Below are 14921 nucleotides of genomic sequence, written 5' to 3' on the forward strand. Positions count from 1 at the left end.
TTGAACACAGAGGTTCAGTTGTGAACACACAACTTTTTATTTGCAGTAGCATTTGTGATCGTGAACTAATCATCCCACATCAGTACCTGACCTCACTAATGTCGTGGCTGAATCAATATCTCAGATATGTACCAACAGCTAATCTAAAGCTTTTCTATAAAAGTAGAAACAGTTCCTGCAGTTAAAGGGAAAAAATACATTTTAATATTCTTTATTTCAGATGAAATATTATTTTAGAAGAGCAGATGTCCACAGATTTTTGGCCGTATGATGTAGCTTGACCAGCCAAACTTATCGTCAGAACGCTGATATTTTATTAACTCTGAAATACATGACAATACAGGCAGTAAAAGAACAGACAATTAAAGAAACAGCATTTCTTTTCATGTTTTTAATGTGCAGCGTGATGTGTACAGTAAAAGCAGAGAAGGAGAATTCTGATTTTTATGTAAAATAAAAAACAAAAAACAATGCAGCCCCTCTGAGGCAAGAGACTCATTCAAGCACATATGTTTTTACCATCCTCACAGACAGCAGGTAGACAGAAAGATGTCTGAGTTGAAGTGAGCTTGATGATAGTATAAAATAAAGGCGCCCCATTTTAGCAGCAGTCTCCGGGGCTCGAGACTTCAGTTTGTTGCCAGTCTTTGCCAGTGTGAGTCCGACAGTGAACAAATAAGGAAGCAGTAAAATTCTATATTTATAATCATATATTTTCAGGCACTTAAATCAGCTTTTCACACAGACAAATACACAAACAAATGATGTCAAAATGCACCTCAGCTGCTTTATAAAAAGTTAACGAATGAAAAGACAAATAAAAAGTACTTCATCTTCAGAGAGCGTAGAGAAAAGCTGGTGTCTTGCTAAGGCTATAGCGCTTAGTCTTCACTGATGCTGAAAGGCCTCAGTTGGTCTTTATCTAAAGTGTGGTCAAGCGTAGTAACGAGGTCCAAGCGGCAGCTTGTGGGTGTATTTATCAATGTTTCTGCCCCCCCCCCAAAAAAAAAAAAAGCTGTTTTCACGTTGACTGGTTAAAGAGTAGCGTGTGACCCAAAGCCAGGTACAGTCTCTTTTGTTGGCTTATGCTGAGTTGACAAAGTCTTGGCCAGGTTCACTGAGGTCAGCCCTTTTGCCTTGTGTTTGGACCGCGATACAACAAAGGCAGCATGCAGTGTCATGGGCAGTCTCGAAAATCAGCAGGAACACGCCCACTTTATCAGTTTATCACAAAAAAAAGAAACATTATAAAAACCGTTCTCTAAATTTTAGTGAAACAAACAGGGTAATGCACATTAGTGAGAAGCATAAAAACACTGAACACAGTTTAGATTCTAATACGGAACTATTGGTTGAATAAATGCATGAAAGCATGAATGAACAAAGAAGGACAATAAACACAAAAAGAAAGATTCACAGCCTTGCCCTGGCATGCCGAATAAAACACAAGACAGGCTGGTACGGTGCTCCTTTAGTGATAACTGCCATAAAACTACAGAAAAAAGAACCCAAGTATAACACAATTATCCCTAATAAAATTTTCAAGATCCTTTGCACTTGGTGGACAACCCCAAACTGGAGGGAAACAAAAAATTTGCACAGAGAGAGACAGAGCCGGGCGACTATGAGGCACCACTTAGAGACTTAGTTAAACCTGCCCACCCTGTCTCTACTCTCCTCTTGTGAACCTTTTCAGCATGAAGGTCATGTTTCTTTTTTTTCCTGTATCTCTTTATTCCTCTCATTCCAGGTCTTCCGTCTTGCCCCCACCCCAAACCCCGCCCCCTTTTCTTCCTTCACTTTCTCCACTCCTACACCACTTTGGTGGTGGTTACGCGAATGCTGCTGAAGCACTTGCCCATGGCCTCGAAGAGCGGGTCCAAGAATGTGTGCACACAGATGGAGTAGACCTGGCTTACGCAGTGGATCTCAATAAAGTAGCTCTTCACACATGGCACCACGGCCCATATGTGCAGGAAGGAGAGGATGGCGAAGAAAATGCCCCACACCAACGCCAGGGGGATACCCACCAGTGCTGTCAGCAGCCGATAGCACCAGTACTTAGTGACTGTGAAGGTGGTGAAGCTGGCCTTCCACACGCCATCGAAGCTGTAGGTGCCTGCAGGCTCAGCGATCACATCCTCAAAGTCCACCTGAGGAGAAAACAAGACATGGGTGAAGATCACCTGTTAAATTTGAAGCATCAAAAACAACATCAACAAAAACCTAACCACCTGGCCACTTTAGGCCCCAAACTACAGTGCAGAGTACATCACGATTATCAATTTATTACGTAAATCAACTATTTGTCTGCCTGTTGTTTGATGTAGTTTATCAGTGGGCTGTGGATGCCAAGTAACATAACAGAATGATTGAACATCTGATGATATTTAAAAACGTTGCATTTTAATATAAAATTCATCTGTTTTGTGTTGTTGTGGTTGTATACACAGGGTAATTTACAATAGTCCTTAATATGGCTCTTTTAGGTATTTGAACTTGAATTATCATGCTTATGATACCCATAAACAAATATATCAAGTAATATCAAGCAATAAATATAGGACAAACAAAATAAATCCCCTAACTACATTGAAACATATCTAATAGAGCCACACATCCTGCCAGCAAATGTTCAACTTGCCAGTGTGCAAAGCAAAGCAGAACTTGTTGGTTTGGAAAAGTAATACCACTCTATCAATTCCGCACCCCGGTATTAGGATCTTTCTACTATACCATCCCACATTCCTCAGAGACAGCTCCTTAATATGAAAGTCTTACGTGATTATAACATCTCTCACACAGGGCACTAATCTCTGACAATCATCACTTCATAAATCACACCAAAGTTCAACATGTGCCTGACACTGAGAACTAACATTTAGAGGACATCTCTGCATACTTTATAACTCAGGCCAGCTGTGTGCTGAGTCCAGGGAGTGCACCTCACCAGCTGCCCATATTTCTGTGCACCTGCTTTGACACACAGCAGAACACTCTGCAACTGTGGCAGCACACATTAGATGGAAAAAAAGACGCAAATGTGCAGTGTCCTTCAGTCTTGGGAGACACATGATTAAATTACTATTTACTCAATAGTTCCATTCTGTGTCTGTTTAGAGTGGGAGTTCTGGCCTTAGATAGCACTCACATATCATTTAATACCCTTAGCAGTCCTTCTTAGAAATCCTTGTTAAAAAGAAAAACCTCTCCTGAACATATTAAACTCACATAAGGATAAAGGGTAACTCTTAAGGTAAGTGTTAAAAATATAATACTTTCTAGACTTGGATAAAGCCAGTCTTAAAGACTCTTGCATATTCAAATTAGGCTCAAATAGTGTTCAGGTCCTTCTAAGTACTTTAATTAAAATACCCTGGAACTGTTTTTCTTTTCATTATTCAGACAAAATGAAATGTAACTTGATAGTTATATTACTGTAGTTATTATAATTATATAAATTACAGGCAGCAAATTATCCAAATGTGATTCATATCTCCACAATAACAGAATATATCACACTACTACTACTACTGATATACTTACTACTACTGCTTTTAACACTACTACTACTGCTGCTACTACGACCACCAGTAATACTACTATTAATACTAAACTTGTCTGCCTGATTTGTAAATCATATTTTCATACTAAATCTGTTCTAAAAAATCTTTCAGATTAGTCAAATATAAGACAAATTGACCCTTGGGCATATGTTGATTTGTATGTCAAGTTGAAAATTTGCATTCATCCTGGCACAAATTCTGCCAAATTTGTATTTCTCCATTTGCAGCCTTTCACTAACACCCGCTTGATCACACACAGTGCCACCAGCCTTGGGTGAGTATGGCCAAGCATGTTTTCCTCTGAGTAACCTGTGTCCATCCCACCACTTCTTTTCAAACTGCTTCTGAACAATTAAGTGTGTCAGAGGTGATCACAAACTATACAAGCCTATCACATCTGCTGAGAGATGTGAATAATGAGGAGACAGGGGGCTGTGCTCCACACCCTGAAAGCGATTGTGCACCCTAGGATTCCCTGTCTCTGAGGTACCACCTGAACCAAACCTCATTTTTCAGTATGAAATCTGACTACAGGAATGTTTTAGAAATTATGTTTCTTTAAATTGCAGGGAAGAAGTAAGGCACTAAATATAGCAAACAATCCATTACAGCGTTTCTCTGTGTGCCTTGGTCAGTATGAAATAATGCAGAGCTTGATGCTGGCCTCATGTGGGCCAGTTCGTACACTCCATATTTGCTGCAGTCTCTGGAGGAATCCTGCTGTTGCATGCTATTAAAAGAATGCTCTTTTACGAGAGGAAAATGTTCTATTCCAAGAGTAAATCTGCTCATGGCTTTGAGCAGTGGTGGAGCTCTGATGTGGATGGCGGATCCAGCTCAACCACCATAGGAATAAAAGCCAGATGCCTGCCCAGTGGAACACCCTATGCGTGTACATATGTGTGTGTGTGTGTGTGTGTGTGTAATATGATGGTGGAAATGTAGATGGGAATTCCCTGCTCTCTTCCCATACGCAAGACCACAAAATAATACAGGCATGGCTCTGCCTCCATTTACTCCAATCCAGTGAGGAGTGGGGTGGGGGGGAGGCTTGCGGTGCCTAGTGAGCCTTGTGAATTCAATTACTGGATAAATCACAAGAACCGTTCTGTTCTAAGAAGGATATCTTTGGAGAGAATGACTCAGAATCATGCGAAAGACAAAGAGGGGGAGCACGAGGGGGAATCCCTGATCTAGTGAATGCTTTTATCTGGTATCAACAGGTCACAGGTCATGGCTGAAAAACAGCTGGCCACACCCTAGCAACAGACAAGTATTGATTGATTGATTGATTGATTGATTGGTTGACAGACAGGAATGACACAGCTCAAAGGCTCATTGCAGAAAAGGGACACTATTTTAACAATGGATATAATGGATATTTGTAACATATTTACAGAAAAACTGAGCTGGACTGAGTTCTCAAAATACCTCCACACCCTGGAAAAATTCTTTCAAGAATGTTGGGACCGAAAACTTTGCACAAAAACAGGAAGCTCTAAATATTTCCTCTGTTCCAATGTGGAGCTGAAGTTATTGCCTGCATTCTGTGTTCTGACAACTCATCACAGTACAGGGGGGCTACAGAAGCACTGAGAAATACATGCAGGACAGGGCTTGTGCTGCGGGGGACAACGGGTCACAAGGAGGGACAGAATGGGCTTCAGCAATGACCGCTACTTTCATAGACCCATAGCTCAGCTCAAAATCATTTCACACCACAGCTACAGCTCTGTGGGACATGACTGGTGAGGCATAAGGCTTTCTGTTTATTTCCTTAATGATGTCCATAGTTTGAGCCTCTTAAACGTCTAAATATGGACTCCTCACTTCAGAAGAGAGGGTTTGCTTTGTACTGCATGTAATAGCTGTATATTCAACTTTGAGATGTAATACAAATGATAGAATCCTGTGACCTGGATGGTGTTACACATGGCTTTTGGTCATTTTTTCCTCTCTGAAGAAAGGGGAACTTAGTTTTAGATGTTCATTGGTAGCTGATACAATTAATAACCATAATGTAAGTATTGCTATGATGTAATGATGTCATAAAATGTGGCTGCATAATAAAGCGGGCTTAAGCACATGCTTTTATAACTGAAAAACTTTTCATTTTGATTAAATGTGGCTGAGAGTAGGCTTCATGTGTAAACGAATTGTTACTGCATTTTTATAACACACACCACTTTCATCACAATAAAAAGCACATTTCCTGTTAAAATCTCTTTCTGTTATAAAAACAGATATTAAACATTGTGAATGAGACTCTTCCCCCCAAAAAAAGAGAAAAGTAAAGACTCACCTTAACTACATGATCATTCAAGTGTTTGGGATCCCTGTTGACCAGGTCAATCTCCTTAGTGTGGATGTCCTGCATGGTCTTCTCGTTGATACTGTCGTTGTCCATGCTCTTGTTGTTTGGTTTGTAAATGTTCCCCTGTTTCCTGATGAACGGTGAGTGAATGTAGTCCTGCGGGAAAATCAGCACCAAATAGGGAAAAAGTTTCCACAATGAGTGAGAAGTGCGGGGAGAGACTCAGCACATTGCCCTGGCATGGGATGGTTTTAAATGGATAGAAGGGGAGCACCACACCCCTCTGTAAACCTAGGCAAAGTCCCACCACAAGGGGTCCTCACGAAACACACTCTCTACCCAAAACTATCAGAATGCTAAACATCTGTAATTTTATACAAATCCCAAATTTGCATTCATACAACTATGCAGAGTATTAACCTCTTCACTAAATGTCGGGATTACGGCTTTTTTCTGAAAGTTATATGAATTGTCAAAGTTAATCCCTTGAGAGTCGACTCTTTGTTCAGTAGCATTCACTCAACCACCTTGGTCTGTATTGTTTTTTTGTTTTTTTTTGTCTGTTTATAAATTATTTATGACTTTTAATTGCTTGTGCCCGTTTACTGTAGGTATCGCCAATGTACGTCTCAACACCATAAACAATGCAGTCGCCTAATGTTAATATGCTTAAACCATAAAATAGCGAGTGTTGAACAATACCTAATAATATTTACTATATCTGACTGTAGTTATATTGTAAGAAAATAGATTAACTTTCCATTTTGTGAATTCAGTGACCTAAAGATTTGAAATAACTTCAGCGCCACCAACGTTCACCTAAAAGAACCGAGTCATAGAGTCGACAGTCGAAAGGAGCGACTCCTCACTTATCCCTGTACCGTCGGTATCACTAGTGGAACTTTTAAATTTTGGTTAACCTTTGCGGTATACGGTGAATGAATAAACGACCTGTAGCTGGATATACTTCAGTATGAAGAGTGCTGCGACTTCACTACACCTGAAAACACAGATAGGCTCAGTTTACTCCTGAGACACGGAGAAAGGGGCTTAATATCAATTGGCTCCCAACTCTCTAAATAGTGCGCAATAAAAGTAAAGAAGCAGTGATTAACCATCCCGAATTGTGCCTTAAATGTTAGATAATGAGTTTTGCTCCATATGTTGAAATGTCAAATTGCTTTTATGATATACATATAGTACCTTATTTTGGGAATAGGATTTGCAGTTTCGTTACCTGCATAGTGCACTACACAGGGAAGACGTCGCCATTTGAGACCGAGCCAGAGAAATGTTCACGAGGAATTCCAAAAAAGATAAAACATGCGAAAACTGGCTTAAAGAGCAGAGGATGGTGCCAGTGTTGGTGAGGGGGCAAACACAACACATTCCACCCTACAGGGCTATTCTTGGGAGGTGGTGTATTTCGATAAGAGAGGAGAGATAAACGCTAGTATTTCACCTGAACACAATGACAGGAGAACGACAGAGAACGAGAGGGGGAAAATACCTCAACAGTGGGCAAAGACACACAATTCCATATCCTAGTCGAGTAAAAGGGAGTATTTCAAGGAAATAAAACTATTAGTCCAGTCTGGCTCTAGTAATCCTGGGAAAAGAGCAAGAGCGCCAAAGAATAAACGACATGGTTTATTAAGAAAAGTAACTGGAGTTGTATTATTGTGGCCGATAGTAAGGAGGTGATGGTGGTCTGTACTCACCTCGGTTTCCTCGTCCTTTAGTCCTCCGGTCATGCTGTCTGAAGCGCAGACTGTGTGTACGTCGAAGCACTACAATGACTTTGCAGAGGAAGCTCTGTGGGAGGCGTGGGGACTGTAAGTCCTCAGATACACACTCACACACTCACTGACAGGAGCGCCATGAGGTAAACCCAGCGGTACCTGTCCCACGAATATTATACGTGAGTCGAGGTCATTCTGGAGTTCACTGATTAGTTGTGGAAAAGAGAAGACAGCTGAGTCATGAAAGAGTTGTCATAGTACAGCTGCCATTTCCCAATTTGGAAAGAAATACACAGCGATTTGTTTTTTATATGCGACATTTCGCATGCATTGTTTCAATGTAAATCCATTACTTATACAATTTAAGCGTATTTCATGTATAAATTTTACATTCATTTCTTTTGTCATCGAACGAAATCCAGAACCTACTGTTGTTTGTTTTGGTAATAATCAATATTGACAAAGAAAGGCTGCCTGTTTACCAATTTTAACATATTTTTACTGGCCTATGAATATCAACAAAGTTTTCATTTTGCAAAATAATAGTGTTTTCTCAGTCCTTCACAGTATTGCATGTAAGTATGTATTATAAACAATATTTTGCTAAAATATTTGGCAATCAGATTAAGACTCAATGGAAAGAAAAATGGCACTATAACAGAGACAGAGAAAATATTTCTAATATGTATTACATTGTTCTTTTTTCCCCAGAATATTTATATAATATTTAAGAATAAAATATTAGCTTTCAGCATGAATTCTTGCTTAAGATGGGGTTTCTTACCTAGACTCACTGGAATTGCTGTAGATAAGCTCTTATTGTTGGGCCCTCCCCACTTTAGTCCAGATTGTCTCAGTAACACTGACATTAACAGAACCCTCCAGAATCTCTCTCACTGTAGCAGAACTCCATTACACAGACTGTAAAACTGCTAAGTCTCTCTGGCTCATATCCACTGAGCTCACATTTCTTACAACCTTAAAACTGTTCATCTCTCTCAGTCCCCTGGTGTGGACAAGTGTTCTCTGTGATGATTGAAACTCTAGCCATTAGCCTGCCACTCGGAAAGCTAGTGGTGGAGATACTGACGTGATATTTTCCCCAACTAGGGATGTAATTGGTCTCTAGCTGCTGAAGGAGCCCCTCAGTTCAAAACCTCACTTTTTGCTTTAGTCCTTGATGGCTAAAGTGAAGCCATTTTGCTTTTTTTCATTATTTTGGTTATTATTTCAGGGTATTCTCCTAAAGAGGGCTATCTTCCTGCAGTGTTCATGCTAAACACTTCAAAGTCTTGACTGCTAATTTATTACATTTTGTTTTTAATTAAAGTTTCTCTATGCTGAGTGTTAACAGTCTGAATAGAAATGTGAAAAAAAAACATAAGAATTCCCCATAATCCAGTCCCTGAGAGGTTAACATTTCTCTAAATTATTTTGATATGGGATGGCTCATTGAGAAACTACCCACTCAGTTTTCCATTCCAATCAGCCAATAAACCTACACATGTCTTCTGAGTTTTTATTTTCTTCAGGCTTGGTAATAGTCAGGCAGGGGTAAATCTGGACAAAACAACTTCTGCATGTACCACTGTACCACTAAACACAGCAGTATCTCAGGCACCAAGCAGTATATTTATAACTATTTCATGTAATAACCCTGTAAGAGGTAGTTCTTAAGCAACATGTACAGATCAAACATTTGATCCTATTCACTGTCTCTGAAAGATTAAATTAGTCTAAAATATTTTATAGACTTTCATTTTGTTGTGAATCTTCTTTCATTTCTTTGAGGCACACCTCAAAGAGAGACTGACATGATTTGTAAGACTTAGCTGGGCGTGTATGCAAAGGCATGCAAAAAGACTGGGCTTTTGTTTGGAGTGTGTGTGTGTGTGTGTGTGCACTTTATTCATTACTGCTAGAGTCAAAAAGAGAAAGATAGTAAAATCATCTTTGATAAATTTACACAGTGTACACGAGCACTGCTTAACTATGCAGATTGTAACGTAGACTCAAATTAACTCTTCATTCTGTGTTGACAATGAAAGTGTTTTGAGCTTACCCACACTATGCATACCCTTTTCTGGATAGTAACACTTACTGTATAGTTACTGTCGCTTCATCAACTACAAACTGAATACAAATTTCCAAAGTGTCTCACTCTGATGTGAAGAAACAAATTGAGAAAGCAGCAGTAATTCATCATCATCAACAGACTCACTGGAGGGAATATGAATACATTAGTCTGTCGTATAATATTCTATTTACACCAGTTAGCATTGAGCCTTGGGCAGGTTCTGGAGCGTCTATATGGAACATTTCACTTTATGCATATCTCTGTTCTCATACTGCTAATTCCCTGCAGGCTAACAGCTATAGATCTTACAGTGTCCCATACTTCAACAGAGGAATGGTGCCTACAGCAAACTTAAAACTGGTCTGATTTATGTTTGCCCTTAATTTGTTCCCTATTTCCCATCAGTCACAGACAAGTGAGAGAGAGAGAGCAAAGAAAAAGCAAGAAAAAACAAGAGTATCACTTCAAAAAAGATCCTTTATTTGGTGAAGTGTGAGGCTTTTGGCCCTGATCTCCTAGGTGTTCTTTAATGAGCTCGGTTATGCTCAAGATTTTTGCTACATTACATCATTCAGAGGGGAGGAGAAAAAAGAACACCTGAACGCCTCATGTTCCATTGCACAAACAAGCCTTCCATTTTCTCTGAGAGGCAACTTAAAAAAAGAGCAGGCACCACTTCAAATGCAGCTTTGCAAGGCATTTATATTGCAGCACTGTGCAGGAATATATTAGTCTTTAAAGTATCAAAATAACCTTAATGAAACACATCTGAGAATATATCATAAAGGTGAATTTCTGTAAATATTTGTGTTTCTAATTAAGCATAAATATTAATTTAGAAAGAAAAATACAAAAGTATTACTATCCAACAGGACATAGCCTGAACCAGTTTTAAGCTCTGCTCCTGGTTTTGCTCATTGTTTGTGTACATTATGCACACAGTATGCAGTAGCATGATTTCTTAAAGCCTGCAAAACAATGCAATAAGCTGAATCTTAACATCAGTGCACTACAATACACTGTTATGAACAGACAAATTGGTCTCAGTCAGTACATTTGAATGGAAGGTTTCATATAAAATACAATACAAAGGTTTCATTTCAGGAACATATTAAATATACATTGTATTAAGAAAGTGTGTTTGTCTATTGATATTATACAACTCACAAATATAGGCTGCAAAACAATGGGATTAACAAAGTGAATATTTTACCCTTCTTTATGCTCTTTGCACAACATGCAGTCAATCCAACACAGGGTCACTGCATATTGTAGCGGTCCCAAAAAAGCCCCTGCATTTCCAAAATGGTAAATTTTCAGGAGAAGGCCAACATGTTCTTAAATGTTAAGGCAAGTTAATGTTGAGGCTTTATCCCATGTCATTTTTATTGGTCCATCTATTGTTAAATGTGACAAAGAAAAATAAAAATTAGAAATAAAAATCCTAAAAATTACAATAGGGCTTTTAGCACTGCTTAAAGAGTGAAGATGCATGGTTTCTTTGAACAGCAATCATAAAACCTTTGTCGCAGAGCAAACAAATGCACTCGATTCAGCTGACAGCTAATTCTACTCTGCATCAAGAGGAATCTGGTGCAATCGATAATGTCTGGGGTCAAGCACTTCTAGGAGAAAGTATGTTTTAATTAATGTGTCCAGCTACAAGTACTGGTCCCAAAGTGATAAGCTTTAAGGAATATTCCAACATTTTCAGCCTTTTTCATCTGTAGCATATGGGGCCATAACAGAAAATATGCATGAAGCAACTGTCAATTGACTTTTTTCAAATGTGCTTTGGTTCAGTTGATTGTTGTTCCTTTTTCTAAATACACTGGAATCATTGTCTGGTTAACATGGTGTGAAGAATGCCAGAATATTCCTCCCTTGTTTTAGTTTTGCACGGTCTTGACATTGATGGAGGACAGGCACTTGCTAATGCTGTGGAAGAAAGGGCTCACAAATATGTCCATCAGACTGGCCCAGACCACTTGAAGGGAGGGTAGTACCATCATGCAGCTATGCACCAGTGGCATCACCACCCTGCACACAACACAGGAAAACGACATAACACACCCATCACACAATATAGTACTTTAAAGAAATTAATCAGTGTCAGACAGTTTGCCTACTCAAGTATACACTGTCCAATGTACACTGTGCACTATGATCATCATAAATACATTAAAGTTGTATATCTGTCATGTCAGAATATTCTAACCACCAATTGTTAACATGTAGTCGGTTATCTAGCCTCCTATGGATCCAGTATCCAGCAAAATTTGATTCTACGTGAACAGTTTTAGATTAGGAACGGTCAGTGGATGCATCAGAAAGTATTTGTGTGATTTGGAACTCGTCTGAGGTTACCAGAATTTGTCAGCTTTTTGACCGAAATGCCTGTGTAGTACACTCATAAGTTAAGCGGATCATCCAAACACACTTCCCATGAATGGTTCCTTGCACCACTTTTTATCCGTCTGACTTTCCTGAAGGATTTTATAGTACTGTTTTTACTATCAGTTGACTCTTCACAGTTTGTATAGTAATTGTCTGTGGTTGGTTGTTTTGCATGCCAGTCAAATATCCTTTTCCTGCCACTGAAGGTGGTTTTCTGCCATGTTGAGGAATAAAACCTACCCCTGCTGATAACCTGAACTGTTACAATATTGGTCACATCTTTCAAGAATGCATCAGTGCATATGAGCTATATAATCAAGTTAATCTCTGGAGCTGTTCTCAGCTGTCTGACCCAGTTTATGAAGGTAATTGTAATGGTGTTTAGTAAATATCTTGGGCTTACAGTGTTAAGCATTCACCACTGGTGTTTCCGCTAGAAACTAGAGTCTGACATTTTTGCCGCCAACACATTGTGTGACAAGTGACAGTAAAGGTGTCACGGGGTTGTGTAAATAGAGAACTCAAAAAAGGGGTTTTAAATCTTTAAATATATATATATATATATGTATACAATTTGATTGCTAGAATTATAGATGGATACAGTTCTCTCAATGTGTTTACAGCCTACATGGATTAATACTAGTCTAACAGCTTTGTCTAGCAATCTATTATTTTAGTGCTATTCCCTCATTTGCTTTTTGAACTGCGGAAACACTGACAAACTTCTGATCTTATCTGGATCTTTTTCAAAGACTACATGCTTCTAAGCTTATGGAAACAGTGTTGTTATTGGTTTCTCCCAGTTCTGAACAATCACAGTAAGGTATGCTCAATTGCAAAAACACTGCTAAACTACAACCTGTGTCTAACTGGTTCTAACATAAGTGTAAATGTGAAGAAGGTTAAAGTTAGGAACCCAACTAGAATGCTAGTAATATGGCAGGAGATACGTGAGGCTTTTTTCCTTACATTCCAGCATGCTGCTCAAAGGCATTTACTATTGGACACGTTCTGTGCAACAAGCCAACTTTTAAATATACCTTTACATTGGTATGTTAACTGGTACATGCATATATCCACAGGCATTGGAACATTTTAAATGTTGGCGCATGATGGGAACATTAGTTAAATAATTAAGTAATTTAGTTTCTGCTATTTATAGCAAACGTGACGTAATACATCTGACATTATTTTGTTTCCCACATGCCTTTCCTCTATTACTATGTTTTTTTCTTTGTTTTTTCCTATTTCCCAATGTCCAGCCCTTATCTAGGTGGGTACCAGCCAAAGCAAATATGCTTAAAATGGGTCTTTGGAAAATATTCTCCAAAGCCAAAAGCCTTTACCCAACAAGAAGACTTTTCGTACCAAATATGCACACAGCTGAGGAGGCCAAAGACAATTCCAGCCACAAATGCCAGTGGGATGGCGAGAAGCGTGGTGAGGAGTCGATAGAATATAAATTTGAGTAGCTCAAAAACAGCATGGCTCCATATCCATACTGTGTCGAAGCTGTGAGTAGACGTGGGCTCTGCAATGATGTCTTCAAATTCAACCTGTCAAAAACAAAAAAAACAAAAAAATAAACACCACAAAAGCCAGTCATATAATGTTTTCCAGCTCCTGGAAAGATTCCACTATGAATATAATAACACATTTCAATATTATCCTGTAAAAATTATTATTAAAGATTAAGGATTATTATTTAAAATAAAATATATTAATATTAGTAAGAATAATGTTTTAATGATAAATAAGTATACTTCTAATAAAACACAAATGTTTTGTCTATTGTCACTAAAAGATCTATTAATATTATAATCGTCTAGTTTTACACCTGTTCTACATATATAAACAATAAAATCCCACCTGTACTACGATAAACCCCGCCCTCTAAGCTGCAATTGGCTTGTACAAAAGTTACAGAGCTGCCGACTCCTGAGAAATACAATGGAGTGTGAACTTCTAGCCAATCGTAGCGAAGGAGGCGGGACCTGTCGAATTACGGGTGGTGAACAAAAACCAGGATAGACACTTTAGAGAGATTCGTATGATAGAGATAATAAATATCACACATTAACACTAAACCCACTGAACTTGAGTGTAGTTTAAAACAGGCAAATCCACAAATGTAACACATGCAACATTTAAACCTTCAGTGAATAAACAGGACCTTCAGAACACAAATTAAAGCGAAACAATATCTGAGAGACATCAAACTAAAATAATGGCGTTACTAACATGTCACATTTCAACAGTGGTTACATGTAAAACGACATTTGAATACTCAAACCTACAACATTGAGTTGAGGGTCTTTTAATGCTTTACCTTTAAATGAGCGTTTATATTATTAGGGTCCCGGTCCAGGTCTGTTGAATAAATCTTCTCTTTTTTCGTGAGGATCGGTTCAATCGACTTATTGAATAAATCCTCGTCCATGATGACACTGGTCTCCGCTTTTTCTTTTTCGAGACCCATTTTCACTTTCCAAAGCAGAACCTTCACAAACCTCCACACCGTGCACGCGGAATGAAGCTCCACGCCCCTGGCTACGCCCCGCCCATAGCAACGCACACACCCCCTTCACAGCCTCAGACAAAAAGCGGGCTGTTTCTCAACTTGCTACTGTACAAACAAACAGCTAGGTTGATAGATTTTACATTTTACAGTAAAGTAATGACTGACAAATAAATAGTAATTCCTCCCGAAATAAAACTCAACATCTGAAAACTATCATTCTAATAAGGTTTTATACCTGTTATTCATCTAATAAAAGCAGTATTATAGTACTGCCCTCTTGTTTGTGTAAGGTCTTCTACCGGTG

At 38.8% G+C, this 14921-nt stretch overlaps 2 protein-coding genes across 2 annotated transcripts; both read right to left on the reverse strand.

The window, feature by feature from the left end:
- Positions 1-7741, reverse strand: cav1 (caveolin 1). Its single transcript, XM_066649049.1, has 3 exons — positions 7602-7741; positions 5869-6036; positions 1-2153 (listed from the first exon to the last, which is right to left on the reverse strand). Exons 1-3 carry the CDS (start codon positions 7632-7634, stop codon positions 1812-1814), a joined length of 543 nt encoding a protein of 180 aa, XP_066505146.1. The 5' UTR covers positions 7635-7741; the 3' UTR covers positions 1-1811.
- Positions 7742-10180: 2439 nt separating this feature from the next.
- Positions 10181-14601, reverse strand: cav2 (caveolin 2). The gene is made up of 3 exons (XM_066649792.1): positions 14426-14601; positions 13465-13652; positions 10181-11739 (listed from the first exon to the last, which is right to left on the reverse strand). The coding sequence occupies exons 1-3, from the start codon at positions 14573-14575 to the stop codon at positions 11589-11591; spliced, it is 489 nt and encodes a 162-aa protein (XP_066505889.1). The 5' UTR covers positions 14576-14601; the 3' UTR covers positions 10181-11588.
- Positions 14602-14921: the final 320 nt, after the last annotated feature.

Source organism: Hoplias malabaricus, chromosome 17 (genome assembly GCF_029633855.1).
Source record: "Hoplias malabaricus isolate fHopMal1 chromosome 17, fHopMal1.hap1, whole genome shotgun sequence".
NCBI classification, from domain to species: Eukaryota; Metazoa; Chordata; class Actinopteri; order Characiformes; family Erythrinidae; genus Hoplias; species Hoplias malabaricus.